This window comes from Acanthochromis polyacanthus, chromosome 1 (assembly GCF_021347895.1).
Source record: "Acanthochromis polyacanthus isolate Apoly-LR-REF ecotype Palm Island chromosome 1, KAUST_Apoly_ChrSc, whole genome shotgun sequence".
NCBI classification, from domain to species: Eukaryota; Metazoa; Chordata; class Actinopteri; family Pomacentridae; genus Acanthochromis; species Acanthochromis polyacanthus.
The window spans coordinates 10,785,422-10,810,836 of record NC_067113.1 but is presented as its reverse complement, the minus strand read 5'-3'; the positions used below and the strand labels follow the sequence as shown (position 1 = coordinate 10,810,836).

General features: G+C 39.2%; 1 protein-coding gene and 1 pseudogene across 1 annotated transcript in view; one reads left to right on the top strand and one right to left on the bottom strand.

The window, feature by feature from the left end:
* Window positions 1-14,102, bottom strand: part of ccdc88c (coiled-coil domain containing 88C) — a 93,858-nt gene extending 79,756 nt beyond the window's left edge. The window contains exons 1-3 of the mRNA XM_051938922.1: window positions 13,482-14,102; window positions 9,689-9,801; window positions 4,662-4,770 (exon numbers count right to left, since the gene is read on the bottom strand). Of these exons, the coding sequence (XP_051794882.1) occupies window positions 4,662-4,770; window positions 9,689-9,801; window positions 13,482-13,541 (282 nt within the window). The 5' untranslated portion in view covers window positions 13,542-14,102. The remainder of the gene's footprint in view (window positions 1-4,661; window positions 4,771-9,688; window positions 9,802-13,481) is intronic.
* Window positions 14,103-21,729: 7,627 nt separating this feature from the next.
* LOC110950100 (bile salt-activated lipase-like) lies at window positions 21,730-24,628 on the top strand (annotated as a pseudogene).
* The last annotated feature ends 787 nt before the right edge of the window (window positions 24,629-25,415 follow it).

The following is a 25,415-nucleotide window of genomic DNA, read 5'->3' as shown; positions in this document are numbered from 1 at the left end:
TCTCATGTTTCTGTTGTTCTGTTTCTAGTTTTTGTCGTTTTGAGTTTTCTTTTTGTCCCGCTTGTGTCTTTTGTCTCATTTTAATCATTTTGCGTTATGTTTTATTCACTGTTTTGTGTGTCGTTTTTGTCTCACTTGTCCTTTTTTGTAAAATTTTTTATCTCTTTTTGTTGTTTTCTGTCATTTATCTCATTTTTGTCATTCTGTGTCTCATTTTTGAAATATTTTGTCTTGTTTTTGTTGTTTGTTGTCTGAATTTTGTCTCTTTTTTTGTTGTTTTCATCATTCAAGTTAAATCCTCCATGGTTCAGTTCCAGAGGACTAAATGTTGTGTTCCTTCGTAGACTGGAAGTTGTAATGTGGAAATAATAAACTGAGGCTGAATGTTGCTGGAATTTAACTTATTTTTCTTAAGAAATTCCAGGTTGTTCATGCTGTTCTTTAAAAAGATAATTCCTTAAATATGAACATTTTCAGAATGTGCTTTTTTTGCACTAAAACAAAGGAACCATTAGGAGTTGTGGTTATTTATGGGTTATTATGCTGTGATTTTACTGGTCACTGGAGGTCAGACTGGGCTGAATATGGAACCTGGACTAAGATGAGTTTGACTCCGACGATCTGAACTGTCACTGATTAATTTTCTGTGGATAAATTCATCAATTAAGTGTTGCAGCTCTTGGTCAGAATAGCCGGATGGAAAACGGTTGAGAGACTGTGGTGTCAGGTTACTGTACAATAGAGAGGACACAGAAGAGATGTGACACACACACACACACACACACCCCTCCCCTCTACACACACACACACACACACACACACACACACACACACACACACACACACACACACACACACACACACCCCTCCCTCTACACACACACACACACACACACACACACACACACACACACACACACAAACAGGTTGATGGTGTGTCACTGGGGAGACTGGGAGGATTCACCAGACCAGCCCGTGTCTGCTGGGACTTCATCTAATTAGGAGAAAGCCAACGCCTAGCCTTGTACCATCAGCTGGTAGCTCAGTGTGTGTTTTTGTCCTGCAGCTGATCCACAACTGAAACACACACTAAGGCTCATAACTCAGTGACTTAAGGTGATCACAGAAGGCACATGTGTGTGTTTGAGTGTGTGCTGAGGCCTGGGAGATTAACCATCATGGACAGATTAACCCTGTACTGCCCAGAATGACCCATTTCAGGGAGAGCAAACACACACAGTTAGCAGCAGATGTGGTCTTTGTTGGGTCTGACCTCCATGAGCTTCTTCTGCATGACACTACCAGACATGTTTGGCTCGTTGCACTACAACACAAAGTTAAAATGGGATTATTTACTGAAGCCCTTTACATAAATAAACCAGCAGATCTACGGTGGACAGTTTAACACAGAATCTGATGTTTGCTCCTGGAGCTCTGGAATCCTGGTATCTTTCAAAAGGATCAAGATCAATTCTAGATCAAATATGTTCTGCTTTTCTAGGTGCAGTGTACTGTACATCGTAAGTAAACCTTTGAGTTGCTAGTACTGCGTCTTTGTCATGCATACTTACTGTTTTTAGTGAACATTCAGGCTCAAATTCAGCTCAAGTCGAGTAAAAACAAAACATAAAAACAAGGCTTACTGTGCACCTGCATTATTATTACATATTAGTGAAGCAGTCTAGTAATGAATGTCGTGTTTCCTGCTGTCACATGCTGTTAATATATAACAATGAGCACCTTTATGTAGACATTTAGTAACAGTAATCATTATTAACTGACAAATCTAGTTATGAATGACAGGTTCCTTTGGATAAATAAAATTTAATGTATACTGATTCCAAAATATTGGCCCTGTTTGATTATCAGGTCAATAAATAAACACTGGTTGATCCTTAATTTAACCACAAATCACCCAATAATGTTCCTGAAGCACCAACACCTACTAACAAGCATTACACACCACGGCTGTACAGAGGTAGGGCTTAGAGAAAGTATGTGTCAGCAGGATATGACTGCAGCTCAGCCAAACCAACTGCATCTGAGCTCCTTATCTCTGATTTACACAAAACACACACACACAGACACACACACACACACACACACACACAGACACACACACACACACACACACACACACACACACACACACACACACACAGACACACACACACACAGACACACACACACACAGACACACACACACACACAGACACACACACACACACACAGAGGGTTTATTCGTTTCCAACGGCTGTGATTGGCTTTGAACAGACGGTCACATTACATCACTTACATATTTCTATTTCACAGCCAGTTTTAATGAACTCTGCTGTTATTAGAAGGTGAATTCATCTGGATCAGTAGAACTATGACAACCAGAAACTAACCACACCGTCACAATACTGCTCATTGGGTTTACATTACAAGCCAAATAGAATAGCAGACCTTCATAACAAGTCACTGTTGTTGTCTGTAGTTATTTCTGGTGGGGTGAACGTCAGGTTAAGGTGCAGGTTAGGAGGTCGTGCACAACGCTACGACCACTGGTTACGTACTAAAGGCTGTGCTCAGTTTCACAGCAGTTAGGATGGATTTAAAAAGTTCTCGGTTTCAACAGTAAGAAAGTATTCATGCTCCTCATGTTTAAAATGCATCAGACACATACTTTGTTACTATAGCACATAATTAAGAGACTCAAAGATGAATTAAAATAGTCAGAAAAAAGTTTTAATAACAAAAAACTGAAAATGATAAACTGCTATTTACGTCAGCTAATATTTTATCTAATAAGACTGTGTTGTTCAACCAAACTGCAGGATTTTTTTGATTTTATCAAAGGTATATTAAATAACCTTAGTGATGGAACAAGCTCCAAAACACTTTAAAGCTCAGGGATTTCATCTCCCTGAATCAATTCAAAAACTTAATAAAGGAAAACGCAATCCATGTGTGTAACTGCTTATCCTGATCTGCTTTTTTCCTTTTCCTTCTTTTGTTTTAGTTTGAACCGGTTTTAATATTTCTTATTGATACAGGGTGACACAAAAAACCGGGAACTTTTTAACAATACAATAAAACCAAGAGTGATGGAAGAAAAATATTTTATTCACAGTAATTGAAACCTTAAAACATACCATTTAAGAAACAATGATGGAATTTTCATTTTTTTAAAATGACTTCCTGTAGATGGCGTCCTCCTGTACGAATGCATTCTTGAAATCTGCTGTTGAGATTCCTCATTGACCGCTGCAACATCTCAGCTGGGATACTGTGAATTTCATCCTGAATTCTCTGTTTTAACTCATCCAGAGTTCTTGGTCGAGTCGTGTACACTTTACTCTTGAGATAGCCCCAGGTAGATTTCAAGAATGCATTCGTACAGGAGGACGCCATCTACAGGAAGTAATTTTTAAAAAATGAAAATTCCATCATTGTTTCTTAAATGGCATGTTTTAAGGTTTCAATTACTATGAATAAAATATTTTTCTTCCATCACTCTTGGTTTTATTGGATTGTTAAAAAGTTCCCGTTTTTTTGTGTCACCATGTATAAGTATATGTGAATTGTCTTAATTGTTGTTATATACTGTGAACATTTTACATTCTCTGAAATGGTGTGCTGTTTGGCCAGGTCTCCCTCAGAAAAGAGATTTTTAATCTCAAGGGACTTCCTGGTACAATAAAGGTTAAATACAAATAAACAAAATAAATCAAACGACACTTCAAAGAAGCCTTTTGTTGTACATTAGATATACTGAAACAGGTTTTTCACTAAACTTTCTAGAATACAATAAATGCGGAAAGACTAATTACGGTATATAAAAATACTGAATAAATAGAAGTCTGCTTTCATTTCCTAACCTTCTCTGATTAGGATTTTACTTTAAAAATTCTTGTTTGTGAATTGACTTAAACAGAGGAAATCACAAAAAAAAGTCCAGGAATGTCGCCTTATATATCAGCTGTGCTAAATCAGACGTAACTAAAACTCGACACTCAGCATCGGGTCAAATTCTGTGACATGCCAGCCAGTATTGATCTCTGCAGATTACTGGTCATCGAGCTCGTAAATTAAAAAGTCTTGGTCAGCAAGCCCAGAGGTGAACCACACGGATGTCCACAATCATCAATGCAGCCGATCAATGACACGCACGCACGCACGCACGCACGCACGCACGCACGCACGCACGCACGCACGCACGCACGCACGCACGCACGCACACACACAGGAGTGTATATTAGGGTGTTGTTGTGTGGTTGCCTGTGGGGTCTGCTCTTGTTTGTAATGTCCAGCTGACACACAGACATCAGGAGACACACACATGACGATGGCTAACAGACAACATGCACACACAGACATATTCACCACAAAATCTATCGTAGAAAGTACAAAAAACTGCTGCAGCTCCAAACGGAGATGCAGAACATGGTGCAACTGATCAGTAGATGACAAACTGGTTCTTACTCATTTTTTCTCCTCTTTTGGGTAAAAAGAGTGAAAAGAACATGTGTTGACAGGCGTTCCTAAAATAGAACGACGGCCGTCTGGACTGGTGTTTGTGTGTGTGTCTGATCACCACGCTGGCACCCTGTGTCGGTGTGTGTGTGTGTGTCTGTGTTGGTGTGTGTGTGTGTGTGTGTGTGTGTGTGTGTGTGTACCTGGTAGTACGTCCTGATGTGCCTGGTGAGAACAGTCAGGTTGTGAAGGCGAAGCGACATGTCATTGTTCACGTTCTTGTTCAGCCTCTGATTGGTGGGACTCGGGTCGCTATGGAGACACAAATACACACCGCAGGAGCGCTTAGATTGATGGCCGAGGCTATTTAGGACAAAGATTGTTACACACACACACACACGTTGCAGGTCCAGGGTAACTATTGTACAGGAGAAGGATTTATGCCCCATCACCACATGTGCGACTGTGCCAGACTGATTTACATGTGAACAGGGGGTGTGTTCGGCTGACCCACTACCACTGTCCTGACGTCAGGTTGATGTTGGAGTTGCTGGACCAAGACGGGGCTTCACATGGCTCAGGCTGGTTAAACAGTGATCAAACTTAACCACCACACAAAGGAACATTAATCTGACAGCTACAAACTGTAATTTTTTCATGAACTGAATCAGCACAACAATATGCACATCTAACTGGGAAAAAATGATTTTTTTTGAGATAAATGCAAAAACTACAGTACTGATTTGCATTTTTCTATTAAATAACTCTGTATGAGCAGAGAAATGTATTTTTCTTAAAAGAAAAAAACATTTAAATTAGTTTTCTTCTGACTTCCTTATTCATGGTGATTCAGTCTTGTATAAACTGTTTTAGAGTTTACAGATTTTTACGGTCATGTTTTGACAGTTTTTTCAGGTAAAATTTCCAGACATTTTTTACAGTGTGTCTACTCTGTGACCAAACACACCTTTGGGCTGTAATAAAACATGCAGGTGGAGCAGACTATCACCTGGTAGAGGAACTAGACATGTGTTTAATCGAGTCACACAGCACAGCTACTGTCTCTGAACAGTATTTATGTTGATTTGTTGTTTATGTTGACCATAAAGTAGTGATTGGTTCGGTTAGTCAGGTCCTGATCAAATATTATTGGCCTTGGTGCAGTTTCATTGTTTGCCAATTGAATGGTGGGTAAAAAAGAAGACCTGCAGAGTTGTCCCCCAAACAAAGTCTCCCTCAACTAGTAGTCATTAGTTCAAGGAATTAGTCACCTAGCTGTTGCACTTCTAAATATCATATATTAATCCAGGACAGGGCTGTTAAACTCATCTTAGTTCAGGTTCCACATTCAGCCCAACCTGATCTTAAGTGGGCGATGCCAGTTAAATTTTAACCTAATAATCTATAAATAAAAACAACTCCAAACTTAGAGTGTCGACAAAGGAACACAACTTCTAGTCACAGCTATCTGGAACTGAATGATATAGGACTTTACTTTATGATAAAAATGACAAAAGTCAGACAAAAAAAGACAAAAAATAACAAAAACAAGACAAAATATTACAAAAATGAGACAAATGACACAAAACGAAACAAAAGAAGAGACAAAAAATTAGACAAAAAAGCTGCAAAGCGACCACAAACGGACAGCAGCGAGACAAAACACACAAAAAAGGAACAAAATGACAAAAAATAGACAAAAACACAAGTGAGACAAAAAGGAAACACAAAACAAAAAAAACACGAGAAAACAACAAAAAATTCAGAAAACAAGACAAAAAATCATGACGAATATGACAAAAATGAGACACAAATTTACAAAACAAGCAATCTGGTATTTTACTTAATGATCAAAGCAACTTGTCATGGTCTAGAAATGATTTTAAATTTATAGTTTTACTAATTTACAATCAGCAGTTAATGTCTTCTCTGTAATTTTTACACTTTGAGGGCCGGATTGGACCCTCTGGAGGACCGCTTTTGGCCCACGGGCCTCATGTTTGACACCCCTGGTCTAGGGTATTAGATGTTTAAGTGAAGGTCAGCCTGCAGGGCCATTGTTAGGTTACTTAGATGTTACAAATGGTGAGACATTATAAAGGGAAACCTGGGTTTGTCCTCTTAAATTGATTTCCTGTCCAGTTTAAGTAATTACTATCCGATAACCATGACTGGCCTTGTAAACAGGTCTGTCTGTGACCGGACCATCCCATATTATGTTCTCCTGTCTGCAGGATGGTCATGTCAGTAGGAACACATGAGACAGACTTTCAAAATAAAATGATTTCACACACCACTCAGGATGTTCATGATTCCTCTGAATATCAGATCCTATGTCAAATGAAGATCTTCTATAATATAACCTGCTGAGAACCGAGGAAAAAAAGCTTCTTTCAAAATGTAACTTTTTTGTTATTTCCTGCCTTTTTGGAGCTAAAACAACAAGTCACAGTTTTATAAAAAAAATATTTCAGATTTTACAGCATGTCCACTGTAGTGGACAACAGAATGAATTTACCGTTAAAAAAAAAAATCACCAAAAAAAAACAACTGCGACAATTCAAAATCAAAATAGACTGACAAGAAAACATGCCGATTCATTTTCTAATGAAACTTTAAGAAACTAAATTAAATAACAATAGTGGAAATTTTTAGAGGTTGAATGGAGCATAGTCAGAAACTATTCATTTATGATTACTTTACATAAATAATACATTAAATGGGTCTCATGTCCGTAACAGCTGGGGAGATTATTTCTCCTCACCAAAAGTTTAACTGAACTCTGAATTTACAATTTCTGATGTGTTCATAAACAATAAAATATACGATTACCTGAAGTAAAACAATGATATCTTAACAATATTTGACTTTTTTTCTCTTTCCTGGCAGGCGAGTTTTGCTGTTGTCTCCATTTTGTCTCAGCATAAAAACAAAGTTCCCATTTTTCCACCCAATCATGAGATATGATTGGAAAAGTCAGGATGTCCTCTATTAAACACATCAGGATTTAGTAGGGAAGCTATAGAACAAAAACAGATGTCCAGTACAGAGGACATAAATCAATGGGCTCAGGAGGGTATGATCTCATCCCTGCTGCAACCAGTTTCAGTCTTTAAACTATTTGGAATATTTTTTCTGCAGCTAAATGAGCTACATCTAGTTTTATTCCCAGTCAGTTAGTCACACCCTCCTAATGTCCTCAGGCACCAAAAAATATTGTTTACTTGTCTGAAAAAAATTTAAAAAAATCTGCAAAAAAAATTCTCCAAATTTTTTAAAATTTGCAAAACCTTAAGAAGGAAAATTACTATAATTCCTTAAAAGTTATGTATTTTTTTAAAAATCCCCAAAATTTGGCAAAAACATTCCTGTAAATATGTTCAAAAAATGAGCAAAAACCTTCCAAAAAAATTCCTAAAGTGACTATATATACATCAGTAAAATTTATAATATTTTCAGCATTTTTTCAGCAACATCTTTATGTGAATGTTCTTTAAGAAACATTTTGTTTATTTCTTCTTTTTCCACCAAAAAATGTTTCAAGATTTTCCAAAAATGTTGAAAATGTGGACATCAGAAGTTTCACTGTGAAAATATATTTTTTCCCACATTTTCAAACTTTAAAGCGGGTCAATTTTGACCCGCAGGACGATACGAGGGCTAAACAAAGCATACTCTGTATGTATTTTTCTTTTAAACGCTCACAGAGATTACCATGTTTACACACCGGCTGATTTAACAGCTGAGCGGCTCTCTGACTGACTGATTCACCAACACTTTCTGAGAGGCCTTCCTGTAATGTTCCTCACAGCTTTTCCATCCAGACCTCCTCCTCTGTAACCCACTTTCTCATAAACCCCTACCAAGTCCTAATCACCCCCCAGTCAGCCAAGCCTTCATTAACTGTGAGGAGAACAATAGCGCGATTACCATTGTGTCTGAAGACAATAACCGACGACAATAACTCACATACGGACATGTGGTCTGATTGGGGACACAGAGCAGTCTGGATGGGAGGAGATTCAGATTCCACATGAGCAAATATGCTTTAATATGACAGTACTGGTGCCATCTAAAGCAGGGGAGTCTAGTTCAGGTTCCACATTCCGTCCAGTCTGATCTCCAGTGATCAGTAAAACCACAGCATGACAACCTATAAATAACCACAACTCCTAATGGTTCCTTTGTTTAAGTGGAAAAAAATTACATTCTGAAAATGTTCACATTTAAGGAATTATCTTCTTATAAAACATTATGAACAACATGAAATTTGTAAAGAAAAATAAATTCAATTTAGGCATTATTATGCCTCAGTTTATCATTTCCACATTACAACTTCCAGATCACAGAGTGTCTACAAAGAAACACAACATTTAGTCATCTGGACCTGAACCAGAGAGGATTTACTTTATGGTCAAAACGACAAAAGTCAGACAAAAAACTAAACAACAAAAAACTAAACAAAATACTACAAAAATTAGACACAAAATGACACAAAGTGAGAAACAAAATGACCAAAAAAATGAGATGAATGTTACGAAACAAAAAAAAAAAGAGACCAAAAGTTGGACAAAAAAGTTACAAAGCATATTTTCAAAACAAACCTTTTTGCAGTAAAACAAAAGAACCATCAGGAGTTGTGGTTATTTATAGGTTATTATGCTGTGGTTTTACTGGTCACTGGAGATCAATTTGGGCTGAATGTGGAACCTGGACTAAGATGAGTTTGACTCCTCTGCTGTAGTATTGGTGCTTAAACTCAGGGGAATAATTTTGACATGCCTCGAATTTTGCATAATTTCATGGCATGAAAATCTGTTAAAGAAACTGGATATTATCAGAGCACAGTTACAGTATTAGTCTTAAAAAGCTCACTCCGTTGTGTGATGTATGCTATTATTTGTGATTGCTGTGATCTGTGACATTCTCCGTCCTGAATTTCAGTCCAAACCGACTCCAGCTACACTCTAAAACGACTGTAGAAGAGGAAACTCTCTCCATTACTACACGGCGTCTTGCTGCAGCCTTGAACATCTGGCTGTGACGTTTACAACCTGAAACCAGCGAGTCAGGATGTGGTCACGTAGACACACTTGCACAGGCGCACACAGGAAGCACTGGATTAACTTACTTACCCCTTATATACCCGGTCCAGACACACAAACACACCACAGGCCTTTTTGGGCCGACTCAAGCAGATAAAATGTGAAACTCTCACTCTGCTACCTACATGTGAGTCATGATCTTGTGCAGGAAGACGCCGTCCACCAGCTCCATGAACATGTTGACCCGTTCTTCTGAGCCGGCGTCGTCACATGAACCCAGCGGGCCCAACGTCCTCACCTGCAGACGAAGACAGGAGACATCACATCACACACTGAAGTAACCATTCTATTTCAGCTAAATATGCTGTCTGACATCCTACTGATGTATTAAGGGTTAAATTCCTAAATCATGTTTCTAGGTGCACTACTGTTCAAAAGTTTGGAGTCACTCAGATGAGCTCAGATAACTGCACAAGGGTTTTCTAATCATCAATGAGCCTTTCAACACCATTAGCTAACACAATGTAGCATTAGAAGACAGGAGTGATGGTTGCTGGAAATGTTCCTCTGTACCCCTATGGAGATATTCCATTAAAAAAATAAGGACAATTCTAAGTGACCCCATACTTTTGAATGGCAGTGTAATAAAATAGAGTAAAAGACAGTAAAAATATAGCAAAAATGCAGTAAACATACATTTTGAAAAAAACATAGCAAAAACATAATAAAATACAGAAAAATACTTTAAAAATATTGTAAAAAAAAAATAGCAAAAGTAAAGTAAAATATAGTAAAAACACAATGAAAATAAAGAAAAAATACACTAAAAACAGTAAAAGTACAGTGAAAATATAGTAAAAATACAGTAAAACTTTTGTAAAAATGCAGGAAAAACATAGAAAAACAGTAAAAAATATAGCAAAAGAATACTGTAAAATAAAGTAAAAATATCGAAAAAAAATATCGAAAAAATATTGTAAAAATACAGTAAAAAATATAGAAAAATACTGCAAAAATATTGCAAAAATATTGTAAATATACAGTATGCTTCTCTGGCTACAGAGAAGCATACTGTATACTGTAGCTTCAAGGTGCAGTCACAGATTTCACTTCTATATTGTTCACCTGATTAAACAATAGAGTGTCTGATAAGAACTTGGGAACCTTTAGCTTGCCAGTACATCTCCAGCCACGCTATTTCCTGCTTTTTCTCACGTCTCCTCAGGAGTTTTTGCTGATCAAATCCAGTCTGAATGCATCTAAACAGGGGTTCTCCTGGCTCAGAAAGGCTGTGTGGACGTGGCAACACATGACAGTAAACACAACAGGTTCATATAGAGGAGATTTAACGAGCCTCTGCTGTCTTATTGGACAGAAATCTAAGCACTAGACAGAAAGTAAGTTTGAGTAAATAGAACACTAATAAACTAAAGGTTTGATTTGCTCAATTGTGCTCTCCCAACTCACTTTCATGCAAGAAAAACCTCCTTCAAGCAACTTCAGAGTTGTGCTAAAACTAGGCTAAGAGTCAATCAGAACACAAAGCATTAGATCAGGGTGTCCAACATGAGGCCCGCGGGCCAAAAGCGGTCCTCCAGAGGGTCCAATCCGGCCCTCAAAGGGTAAAAATTCCAGAGAAGACATTAACTGCAGACTGTAAATTAGTAAAACTATAAATTTAAAATAATTTCTAAATGGTTGTATTTATATAGCGCTTTACATGATACATCACATTCACACACTGATGGCAGAAGCTGCCATGCAAGGCGCTAACCACGACCCATCAGGAGCAATTAGGGGTTCAGTGTCTTGCTCAGGGACACCTCAACATGAACTTGACAGGCCGAGGATCGAACCGGCAACCTTTCAGTTACAAGACAGCCACTCTACCCACCGAGCCATGCCGCCCCAATTTCTAGACCATCACAAGTTGCTTTGATCATAAAGTAAAACACTAGATTGTTCTTGTTCTTTTGTAATTCTGTGTCTCATTCTTGTAATATTTTGTCTTGTTTTTTTGTCTTTTTGTCTGAATTCTGCGGTTTCTCTCATGTTTATGTCGTTTTGTGTTGCCTTTGTCTCATTTATGTTTTTTGTCTTATTTTTGTCATTTTCTGTTTCGCTTTATTCGTTGTTTTAGTCGTTTTATGTCTTTTTGTCTCACTTTTGTCCTTTCCACCTGTTCTTTGTTGCTTTGTGTCTCGTTTTTGTAATATTTTGTCTTATTTTAGTTGCTTTTTGTCTTTTTTTGTCTGACTTATTTGTCTCATATTTTCGTAGTTGGCGTTTCCTTGTTGTCTTGCTTGTGTCTTTTGTCTTGTTTTTGTAATTTTGCGTGTTTTTTGTCTCGTCTGTCCATCTTTTGTCACTTTGTGTCTCGCTTTTGTAACGTTTTGTTTTGTTTTCGTTGTTTTTGTCTGAATTTTGTCATTTTGATCCTAAAGTAAAATCCTATATCATTCTTTTCCAGATGACCAAATATTGTGTTCCTTTGTAGACACTCTGTGATCTGGAAGTTGTGATGTGGAAATGATAAACTGAGGCTGAATGTTGATGAAACTGAATGTATTTTTAATTTAATAAGAAAATCCTGGTTATTCATGATGTTTTGTGAAAAGATTCATGTGACCATAATACATTTTTGCACTAAAACAAAGGAACCAATAGGAGTTGTGGTTATTTATGGTTTCTTATGCTGTGATTTTACTGGTCACTGGAGATCAGACTGGTCTGAATGTGGAACCTGATCTAAAATTAGTTTGACACCCCTGCATTACAGATATACTGGCACTGAATGTCTTCCAGTACATTTGGTGTTTTTTAACTCTTTGCTGGGAGTAAAGCTCTGCCTCTGAGGAACGCCCTGCTGGAAGCTGGAAGCTGGAAGCTGCCCAGTACAACCACAGTCTGATCTACTGGCCACAGAGCAGCTCCACTGGAGGACTCTGTAAAGGCATGGACTGCTCCATCTCCACCCAGACATATCCTGAAATCTGTTTCTGGCCCCAGGGATGAAGGTGTAACCCTGCAAACACAAAACTGACCCCTGGATGTTCAAACAGAGAACTACGAGTCACCAGAAACAGTGAAAGTTTCCCTGTGTCACGTTCCTACTGTGTGGAAATGTTGTTAGCGTTCCTCTGGTCCAACAAAGACGGGAACATAGCTGTCTGAGTGGTCAGGTCAGCAGGAAGTGAGGTCACGGGGAAACAGGAAGCAGCTCAGGGTTAATAACCTGTTGACTGCTGAGGGTTGGACTCCGATTAGAACGGGTCCCAAACAAACTGACAGCACACTGGGATCTATTCTGTTAAAGAACTCATGTTTCTCACAGTCCTTTATTCTCTGCTTCTACCACCGTTGTTAACTAAAACATGCAAATATTATCATTATTTTTGACATTTAATCTGTTTTCAAATGTTAACACACACTCCTGCAGCTACATCCTGGGTTTCATCATCAGATCATCTGTATATCCTCTGGGCTTTTCTAGGTTAGTGGAACCAGCTGGTTCTCTGCTGGAGATACTGACTGGTTTCTAACATCTACTGGACACCAGCAGGACGGTCAGAGTCACTAAAACAGAGAGAACACTGGAGGGAACCTGGGAGAACCCTGAGCTTCATCACTGAGCTGCACCAGACTGAACTGTTCCTGTTGGTAGAAAAAAAGCTGGAAAGTCCCAAAAACACCAACAGCAGAATGTTGGTACAGACCAGCTGCTAGTTAGAGACCTGTTAGTGAGACTAGTTAGAGATTTGCTAGCTCCTACTAGTTAGAGACCTGTTAGTGCTACTAGTTACAGACAACTAGATACTTGTTAGCTGCTACTAGTTATAGACTTGTTAGTTTCTACTAGTTAGAGACTTGTTAGTGCTACTAGTCAGAGACTCGTCTACCTGCACCTGACGTGAAAGTGAAACAGCTCGCGGGCATCACCCTAACAACTGTGTGCGCGTGCAGCTCCCACTCACTCACCCACGCCACCAGCGGGGACTCCATGAAGGCGGCCAGTAACTCGGACAGAGTCACGTCCATGTTGCTCCGACGGCTTATCGATCAGCAGCCGATCATCAATCCGCCGATCAGTCGGTCTATATCCGCCGCAGGCTCGCGCTGGTTCTCCACACGGGACAGAACAAAGCCCCCGCGAGGCATCGATCCCCCCCCTGCACGAGCTCTCTCTCTCACCACTATTGTCTCGCGCTGTCCCGTTTCCCTCAGGGCTCGCTTTCAAACCAGGAAAGCACAAAGTGGATAAAAACAGCCGAAAAGTCTTCTTGGCGGGTTCCGTCTACACCCTGGAGCCGGTTCCGTCCGTTCAGCGCGTAAATATCCGTTTATTCTCCGGTTGAAGATGAGACACTTGATCCAAACTTCGCAGGACAGTTGATCGTGTTGCCAGGGATACCCAACTCAGACCGTAAAGTGCCGAAACCGCCGTAAAACAAGAAAAGTACAAATAAACTTAGTAGAAAACCGTTAAATGCACATTAAAGAAATAATAGCGGAGCGGTAAAAAAAAAAAAGTTGTTTCCGTTAAGTGCTACATCTCCACCGTGTTTCTGTCCTCCACCTCTCTCCATCAACCTCACTGAGAGCAGGAGGACGGTTGACTGGCCGCGACACCGACCAATCAACAGCGACAACAGCCACGGGTCACGCCTTTTACGATGACTCAGCCAATCAGAGGCAGTAGTTTGTCTGTGGCTGTGACGTCACAACCCCAACAAACACAGCGCCAAAGAGTTCAGAGTGAACAAGATAGAGATCTTCATCTTAGTCCGGTAACAGGGTTAGGGTCTAAACTAACCATAACTGTTCAATGTAAGATCTTTTCCAGATCTGTAATATGAAATTGAACACTTTTAAAAAATACTTTTACACTCTTGAACAGAAGATTCAAGATCTTTATTTATCACAAACTCAATTATACATAGTATAATGCGCAGTGGAATGCATTGTGTACCTGTTCCAGACCGAAACAATAAGCATAAGAATAAAGGCACACAAGAAATGTGTGTGTGTGTGTGTGTGTGTGTGTGTGTGTGTGTGTGTGTGTGTGTGTGTGTGTGTGTGTGTGTGTGTGTGTGTGTGTGTGTGTGTGTGTGTGTGTACGTGTTTATCTAATCCGGTGGGGACTTCGTGGGGACTTTGACCTCACTCCACGCTATCTCGGTGGGGTCTCGCGTCACGGTGGGGACCAAAAATGAGATCCCCACGGGGGGAAACAATGTTTTCTTGGCCATGTTGTTGTTACTGAAAAAAGTAAAAGTGCAAATACGTTTCTTTAGGGTTAGGCATTGTTTTGGTGTTAGTTAGGGTTAGGGTAAGGGTTAGGGTTAGGGGTTAGATATGAATGGGAGTCAATGGTAAGTCCCCATGGTGAAAGTGAATGGGATATTGAACAGAAGTTGCATGTTGATTCTCACAATTTGCACAATAAAATACTTTAACATTTGATAGATAGATAGATAGATAGATAGATAGATAGATAGATAGATAGATAGATAGATAGATAGATAGATAGATAGATAGATAAATAGATAGATACTTTATTTATTTGTACATCTTTTACATGGGACAGTTTAGTTTTTATGCCACTCTTATTGGGTTTTTTTACTGCTCATTTTTATTTACTTTTATAAATTTATGGTGGTGGGAACAAACATATTTCCCCTCCAGGATTAATAAAGCATTTCTATTCTTTTCTATTCTATTCTATTCTTACCATAATAAACACAGAATGGGATTAAAGCAACAGATAACTAGCCTAGCCGCGCTAGACCCAGCTCTGACGACACAAAGGTCTAGTTACCCTCGGTAAGCCTCGAGGTTGGATGCTCCTAAAACTGGCCGACGAATCACCATGAAGTGTAGAGTCAGAAGGCGGGCGTAACTAAGTAACGACAGAGGCGTGACAATTCTGACAGAAACAACCGGAAACAACTAGCCTAGCCACGCTAGACAACCCACGGCAACGACTTTAATTCTCTGCCAGGGTCGACAACAAAAACGACAACAGTCGTTGAGCTCCATTAGCACCGACTCTGAATAATGTTTCATGTCTGTAATATACTTGAGCTTCACCCATTGACTGTATAAATAAGGCTTCACCGAACTCCCGCATCCTCTGATTTCCGGCGCTCTCGGAGCCTATTCGTTGCGCTGATTGGTTGTATACCTACCCAATTGCTGCAGAGTGATTTGAAAGACAACCTTTTAGCCCGCCTCCCTCCCTGCCGAGGGTAACTAGACCCTTGTGTCTTCAGAGCTGGGTCTAGCGTGGCTAGGCTAACAGATAACCATAATTATGGACTACTGTTTTTGTTGTTGTTGGTTTTGTTTTGTTTTTTTACAATTTTAAGGAAAAACTCAAAAATCTAATTCTAAATTCAAAAGCAGCTGAGAAATAGTTTGCCCAATCCTCCTCCTGCCCTGGCAAACCCAGATAATACAATAACAATAATAACGGTTTCAGGTGAATTACTCGTTTACTGCTGGCTACAAGAAGGAGTCCAACTGAATAAAACCCTGAGAAAATGACCCTGCTTCTGCCTTGGTTTGGTGTCTCATTTTCCTCATGAGTTCATGATCTCAGTCGGTAGTTTCAAGGCTTTTTGAACACAGCATGGTGTTTATTTAGTAAATTATAATCCCATATGAAAGGAAAATAGACAGGAAAGGGAGTAACGTTTCAGGGCGAGGCTATCTAGTGATTGACATGTTGTTCATTTTTAAATGTTTTATGTTTTTCGATGTTTTTTGCAATAAAACAAAAAATAAAAGAGAGACAAATGACCAAAAAACAATACAGCCACAGTTACTCAGTTTTACGTGAACATTGTTTGTTTTGACTCCTAAAGTCTCCTCAAACCGACACAAACATGTTGGTTGCAGATGAAGCTCTTGCTCTGCCTCCAGACTCTCTGATTGTTCTTCAAACGGGTTGAAAGGGAAACCAAAGATCAGCTCAGATCAAAGCACACAAAAGGCCAAAGCAGCAGCAACTGGTGACATGAAGTAGAGTCTGAAGAAAAGCTGCCAGCAAATGAATGAAAAACTGCAGTTAAACGAAGTTAGACATAGTTTTCTATATTTGTTTCTATAACTGTTTACCTAAAACAGTAAAACATTTAGTAGAACATGTTCATCAGATCCAGTTTACTGATGTTTTTAGAAGAATTATGATGCTGATCTCAGGGCAGTCTGGTGGCATCTCACGTGGGGGAATGAAGGCTGGAGTTTATTAGATGTGGAAAAATCACATCTATGAATGAGAACGTGTTTTAAATGTGGTAACCAGATTTGTGTCTAGACCAGAGGTCTCAAACTCATCTTAGTTCAGGTTCCGCATTCAGCCCAGTTTGATGTCAAGTGGACCAGACCAGTAAAATCACAACATAATAATCTATCAATAATTCCAACTATTTTCCTTTGTTTTGGTGAAAAAAAAAGTACATTATGAAAATGTTCATATTTATTTAGCTATCTTTAAACAAAACATTAAGAAAAACATGAATTTTTAAATGAAAAATAAATTTTAGCAATATTATGTCTCAGTTAATCATTTCCACATTACAACTTCCAGATCACAGAGTGTCTACAAAGGAACACAACATTTAGTCACAGCTATCTGGAACTGAATTATATAGCATTTTACAACTTGTCAAGATTTAGAGATTAATTTTTTTTTTAAAAAAGCTAGATACTTAGCTAAACCTAACCCTTACTGCTGACCAAGAGGACAAACTGACTGATGGAAGACAGTCCAAAGAATTAGTCTGATCCTGATAATATGAGGTAGAGTGAGACATTCAATCAAGGCTAACAATGGATGAAAAGATGGAAAATAGAAGAGAGGATATAGCTTTGCTCTACACATTCTTTAGGAACACTGTTGGATGATGAAAAAAAAAAGACACAAAATGACAAAGACGTCATCACCAAGTTATGCTAACATGTTGTGGGACACATTCCATGTATAATAATTACTATTTAAAATATGTTGATTAAAAAATGTCCCCACAATTAAGAGACAAATGGAAAAAAAAGTTTTTTATTGTTTTATTAGAGATTCAGTTTGGTCACTGGGGGGGAACAAGAGAAAAATTACATTTTAGGGTGAACTCCAGACTTATTTGGTATTTTAAAATATATTAAATTCTTTTCTTCTAGTTTTTTTTTTAGATTTGGTCTCAGGACAAGAACATTTACACAACTATTGCATGTTTTAGTATTTTCTGCATGGATTATTTGAAATTTGATGTTAGGAACATAAAATGTCCTCCAGTTCTGGAATGACCCAAAAGTTGTGTCAGTACCTCAACAGTAGGATTCAACCAAACCAGACTCTGTCTACGAAGCTGCTGACTCACAATTTGTCACACAACGTTCAATGTCTTCAAATATTTTCCCAGTAAGGATTCATTTTCTGTAATTTTTACACTTTGTAAAATGATCCGGGCCAGACTGGACCCTTTGGTCGGCCGGTTTTGGCCCATGGGCCTTATTATGTTTGACACCCCTGGTCTAGAATCAGACCAGATATGTACATTAAACTACAGCAACAGTGTATGCAGGATAGCTCTGAGCTCTGAGCAGAAGACACCACAACCGGTCCGTGTACGTCGCCGTCATTCTATTTTCGATTTGGGGTCAAAACACCAAAAACGGATAACGGCCGTTTCCCGTTTTTCGTTTTCAAAACAAAAATCGGAAAACGGAAAACCAATCCGTTTTCCGATTTTCTTTTTTCAATAAAAACGGATATCAAAAAACAAATTAGAAGTCAAATTTCATTTTTTGATATCCGTTTTCTAACTACACTTTTGCAAGACAAACATCAGAAATGACGACGTACACGGTCCCACAACCACCCTGAGGAACCGTTATCACCCATGGCATTAAAAATCTGTGAAACAGCTCCACCAGGTGGTGAGTTCATGTTCCTACATCCAGCAGAGCTCTGGAAGCTGCAGTAAAATCCAGCCTCCTAACCTGGTTCACACAGGAGTGACATGAAGTCCGGACATTATTACCCATAAATAATGAACACATCTACATCCAGTAAGTCTTCATTTCTCCTGTTCAGTTGACTGTGATGGAAACCCTGATTTACATTTGTTACTTCATAGAAACGGTTGGTTTTGATTTTGCTTTGATAGTTGTAATAATATGAACTATGTCTTTATATATGGTTGTAGGAAATGCTGCTCATTAATCAACACTTTAGTATGTCCATACAGCTGCATTATAGAGTGTTTTAGGGGATCTATCAAACATGGATATAGTGCTTAGAAGTGCTGTAAGTGAATGCACATTTTCTAAAAAAAATTTTAAAAGTTTTTTTGTGAAATGAACACCTGAAAGCTGTGCAAGGACACAACTTCAAGGTAAACCTGACCAAAACCTAGTAGTAGTACTTATGGTAGAAATACATAATCCTCATTTAAAGAAATATTTCTGACTGCAGCAGCAGAGGAGACTCTTGGTCTTCCTTTCCTGGGGTTGTCCTCATGGGAACCAGTTTGGTCGAAGCGCTGGAAGATTTTACAGACTGAACTTGGAGATACATTCAGAGTCCTGGTAGGTTCCTGGGTAGTTCCTAGATGGTTCCTTAAAGATTCATTCAAAGTTCTTGAAATGCTCCTGAAGGACTGACCTTTATGTGTTAAAGTAATATTGGACTTTTATTTATGTTCCTGGGTATAATATTAACAACAATAGAAATTATTATTCTGAACCAAAATGACATAAAAACACACTGATTCTTATACGGGTCATTTTTGACCCACTTATGGAAGAGTTTAGGTCCAAACACTGGCGCATCTAAGGGTCAATACAGTAAAAATAGTCCTAACTGTTGGCCACGATGAAGGCGAGTGTGACTTTGAGCAGCGTTGGACAGCAGTGTAAACTCAGTACAGGTTGGCTTCCTGACAAAGGCTGAAACTGGAAAAAACAAATCAGTTTGGAAACCTTACTTTTCACTTACTCCTTTTTAATGAAGACCATACCTGTCTGCGTGGAGATTTCTGACTTTTTCTAAAAACAGAAATTAGCCTTCATTTTCTCTGACCACTGCCTGTGTCATTTCTGTTCAGCCAGTAATTGAGGTCATCCAAGGTCAGTACAGAGGAAATAGTCACGGACATGAAATGGTTAAATACTGAGATGCAACAAAAACAAAACACACCCACTCACTGCACCTTGGTTCAGAGGAGGGTTCTCCTTTATACAGTCCGGCTGATAATCCACCGGGTTCACATCAGGGTCATGGCGGTGATGCTGGTGATTTTAGCTGCTGTGTTTCTGGCGATGGTCTCTGGGACCTCTGTAAGTACCACACATATTGTGTTTAGTAGCTTAAAAATAAAGTTCAGTGCATTAAAAAGTCATGTTAAGCTTTGACTGTTTGTTCACTTTTGAGACCAGAATCCCTCACAGATTCACAGTAATAGCTGGAGTAAAAGTTGTCATTCATCTTTTCATTTATAGCGAATAATTTGGTTAATTAGTGATTAACTGAGTCAAACTTAAAGACAACTGAGAATTCAAACTCAGACTTCATCAGCTCAGTCAGAAACCACTTTTACTCAAACGTTTTTGGGGTCTAACATGTTAGAATAGAATAGAATAGAATAGAATAGAATAGAATAGAATAGAATAGAATAGCTTTATTGTCATCATACATGGAGGCATGACGAAAATATGAATAGCTTCCGCTGGACAGTACATTGACAACAAGCAATAAGAAATGCAATATCAACATTAAAAAATTAAATTAAATTTACATATAAAACAAGACTATATTAAAAATGACAACATTTGTAAAGGAGGCCAGATATATATAATATGGGAGGTAAATGAAATTAAATATAAAACAGTACAATAAAATAAATTTGGTCAGGAAATTGCACGTAAGCAGTATTTGAACCATTAAAAGCGATGCTATGTACTCAGGTTTCCAGGTGTTTTGAGTTCAAGAGACTGATGGACCATGGGAAAAAAAGCTGTTTCCGCCTGTTTGTCCTGCATTTTGAGGATCTGAGTCTCTTTCCTGATGGCAGCAGGCTGAACAGCTGCTCCGTCTATATCTACATGTCTATCTATATATATCAGGACCGTCTCTTGCTTTTTGGTGTTTTTCTCTAATCCTTCCTTCGTGAAGCTCGTGGTGGTTCGCACAGAGGCAGGACTGGTGGAGGGGGAAAACATTCAGACTGACTCTGGCCGTTACATGGACGTCTTTCAAATAGTTCCCGTTGCTGACATTCCTGGAAGGTTTGAAAAACCGAAGCATCACCCCGGCTGGGATGGTAGGTCAACTTTCTGGATTTCTCACCGCCAGCGTCCCCTTCTGCTTGAACCTGTCGAGATAAATGAGCATCGCTGTTACCCAGACTGTATGATTGGAAACGTAGTTCTGCCTGGTTTAAAAAAATGTTCTTATATTGTGTGTTTGTCTAGTCAGGTGTTTTCAACGCAATGGAGAACGTAAAGGAATGCCTTCAAATGCAGCTTTTTGTGAACGGAACCACCGGCAGTGAAGACTGTCTCTATCTGAACATCTGGGTTCCTCACGGCTCCTCAGGTAAAGTCCACAGACTGTCATCTAGAATAAACACTGCAGCTGTCTGTCTGTCCTTTTTTTTTGTCTGCATTTATTCTCATTGTTTAACTCCACGGAAGGGGTGTCAACACTTTATGAGATTAATGCATATTTTAGTCTTGCAGCCAAACATCTTATTATTTAGTGCATGCGTGTGACCATCACCAGCCCTCCCTGAAAGCTAAGCTGACACTCTTTATTACAATTCCCTGTTAAGAGCCAGGGAGGGCAGTGCTACACCTCAGTGGTGACGTGAAGGGAAACAAAGGGTGGACAGGACGAGAGGGGACGGACAGGGACAGGGACTAGCAAGCGGTGCTATTACATCTGAAGAATAACAGGTGCTGTGTTATTCCCGACTATTAAGTACCCATCAATAAGACAAACAAACACACACACAAAAAACAGAAAAACAAAAAAAATAAACAAATGAATAAATAACCAAACAGTACTGAACACCATAGTTGTGGGTGTCATGTCAGTATAGAGTGGAATAAGCCAGAAGAAGATACTAGAGAAAAGGAGAAAAGGAGAGTGGGTTTAGTGTGAGTTTAGACTCTGGAGAGAGTCTCAGCACATTCTGGTGGATCCCATCACTTCTCAACAGTGGAACTCGACAGGAACTGGTGGGACAAACATGCAAGTGTGAAGGACCCCGAAACCCAGAACAGCTATCACGGCAATGCAGGGCCAAGCCGACAGGGTGCCCCCCCGCCCATTTTATACAATTTATATTGTGTTATATGCATTCTATGAAGAACCTAGAATTGGATCAGTTGTAAGTTGGTGTTTTTTCTCATTTTAAATGTGTTTTCACAGATCTGGGTCCAAAGTCAGAGTCAAAGGATTTGGATAAGTCTTTTTCACATTTGTGAGTTGGTAGGTGAATAGAGTCTGTCTTTGAAAGAAAACTATACATTTTTGAGAGGTTCTTTTTGTTTCTTGGAGACAGTTTCGCAATGTATTTGACAAATTCAGGTGGCTGTAAATCAGTTGGCTGTGAAATAGTCTGAAGCGATGGAATTCAACTTGTAAGCGTCTTCTTTACCTGTAGGTAGTGGAGGAAGTTTCCATTTCTTATTTCAAATGTTTGGAATAAGTTTATATATGTCCTAAATATGTTGTCATCAAAAAGGTGGTGGAGGTGGGTGACTCCTCTCTCTGCCCAATTGCTGAAATAAAGAGCTAGTTTATTGTTTGCAAAATCAGGGTTGTGCCAGATTGGGGACAGTATACTGGGTTTTAATTGGGAGCCTGTGACTTCCAACGTTTTCCACCAAGCAGACAAGGTGGAGGCAATCATTGGGTTCTTGAAGCAGGAGTGATGTTTAAGGGCAGAAGTGATGAAGGGCAGGTCAGAGATTTTGATCTGGTTACAATCTAACTGTTCTAGTCTTGTCTGTCTCTCCTTTAGTGTCCAAAGATTTAGCCGTCATGGTGTGGATCTACGGAGGAGGTTTTACGTATGGAAACTCAATAGGTCATTTCAGTGACGCCAACCTTTACAATGGACAGCAGATGGCAGAGAGAGGAAACGTTATCATGGTGTCAGTAGGGTACCGGGTGGGAACTCTGGGCTTCCTGAGCACTGGAGACTCCAGTTTACCTGGTAGGTCCCTGGTAGTTTCAACTTTCAACTTCCATGATGAGTAATTCCTTCCGTTAACTGAATTGTTTGATCCCTGTCAGGAAATTATGGTCTGTGGGACCAGCAGACTGCCATCGCCTGGGTGCACAGAAACATCTGCTCATTTGGAGGAGATCCTGACAACATCACCATCTAAGGAGTGTCTGCAGGTGGAGCTAGTGTTAGCTTACAGGTGAGAACCTTTGTGTTAGGCATCTAGCTCATGAGTTAGAAGATAAGTGTGAGATAAAACAACATGTTCAGACATCTGTATCTGTCTGCCCATAGACTCTAACTCCCCACAACAGAGGACTGATCAGGAGAGCCATCTCCCGCAGTGGGGTGGCGCTTTGCTCCTGGGCTGTCCACAGAAACACCCGCAGCGTCACTGAGGAGGTAAAAGCAGCTGCTCTAGCCAGTTAACACTAGTAAGGTCTAAACTATAACAGTATTATTTAAAAGGGATTTGAACCCCCAGGTTGCTTTGAGGGTCAACTGCCCAACGGATCACAACATGGCTTCCTGTCTGAAGACGATTGATCCTGAGAAGCTTACCATGGCAGGCGTCTTCGATCAGACCAGTTCTCCTGATGCTAGGACTTTCTTCACACTGCCTAGTTTAAATTCACATACGGACACAGTGTTGAAATTTCTACCAGGCCACATTGAAGGGATGTTTTGTCCCTTGTTTAGTGAAGGTAAACAGATACCCGCATGTAGTCTAGTTCCTGATGATACAAAACATCACATTTATCTAATGTCATGTCAACCGTTAGCGACCAACCAATTAAAAGCTTTGCTGATTATTGGAACTGATATTTTGCAGTTTTCTGATTTCAGGAGCTGTTATTTTTCAGATTCTTATTTTCAAAATTATGTTAAAAATGTGCTATTTTGGCTCTGATCCATCATTCTCTATCCACCGCTTTATCCTCACTAGGGTCATGGGAGGTGCTGGAGTCTATCCCAGCTGACTCGAGTGAAGGCAGGGGACACCCTGGACAGGTCGCCAGTCTGTCACAGGGCTACATATACAGACAAACAATCACACTCACATTCACACCTACGGGCAATCTAGACTAACCAATTAACCTCAGCATATTTTTGGACTGTGGGAGGAAGCCGGAGTACCCGGAGAAAACCCATGCATGCACAGGGAGAACATGCAAACTCCATGCTGAAAGATCCCAGGCCCAGAACAAGATTTGAACCGGGGATCTTCTTGCTGCAAGGCCAAAGTGCTAACCACTACGCCACTGTGCAGCCCAGCTCTGAGGCAGCTCTCTCCAAACCCTCTGTAGTTTTTAACAGCCACATCAACATGTGACTGCTAAAAGTCTATCAAAAAAAATAAAAAAAATAAAGGCTAAAAGTCATCATTTCATTAAATATTTGTAAAACAAATAACACAATAGATATCATTTTTACAGCCAAAAGTTTGGGGTCATCCAGACAATCCCATGTTTTCCAACTCCCACTTTTATCCATGAGCTAACATAACTGTACAAGGGTTTTCTAATCATCAATGAGCCTTTCAACACCATTAGCTAACACAATGTAGCATTAGAACACAGGAGTGATGGTTGCTGGAAATGTTCCTCTGTACCCCTATGGAGATATTCCATTAAAAATCAGCCATTTACAGATAGAATAGTCATTTACCACATTAACAATGTCTACACTGGATTTATCATTCATTTCATGGTATCTTCATGGAAAAAATGCTTTTCTTTCAAAAATTAGGACACTTCTAAGTGAGGTAAACTTTTGAACGGTAGTGTATATTAACTCCAATTATTAGTCATCAGTGTCCTTGATTCCTTCCCTCACGTTGTTCTGTGGGTCAAAACTGACCTGTTTTAAAATTTGAAAATGTGGAAATTTTTTTTTTTTAAATTTCAGTGAAACTTCTGATGTCCACATTTTCACCATTTTTGTAAAAAAAAAAAAAAAAAAAGTTAAAAATGTTAAAGAACATTCACCCAAAAAAAAATCAACCAAAATCCAGTGAATTTAACTGGATTTTGGTTGATTTTTATGTGAATGTTCTTAAAGAAAATACTAGAAGTTTTACTGACATACAGTGGGGAAAATAAGTATTGAACGCGTCAACTTTTTTCTCATCACATTTATTTCCAAAGATTCAATTCAAACAAAATTTCTACCAGACATTGATATTAACTCAAATAATCCACACATGAAAAGAAATCACAACATTCAGGTCCATAAATAATGATTATGTGGAATTAAGTGAGATAACACAGGAAAAAAGTATTGAACACGCTAACTGAGACTCATCTAATACTTGGTGGAGAAGCCTTTGTTTGCAATGACAGCTTCCAGACGCTTCTTGTATGTTTTAACTAATCGCCCACACTGCTCAGGTGTGATTTTAGCCCATTCCTCTGCACAGATTGTCTTTAAATCTTGAATATTCTTTGGTGCCCTCTGGTGAACCCTTTTCTTGAGTTCTTTCCACAAATGTTCAATTGGATTTAAGTCAGGTGATTGACTAGGCCATTCTAACAGATTGATTTTCTTTTTTGAAACCATTTGAGAGTCAACTTTGACGTGTACTTTGGATCGTTGTCCTGCTGGAAGGTCCAGCCACGTCTCATCCTGGTGGATGACAGCAGATTCATATCAAGAATTTCCCGATACACGGCTCCAT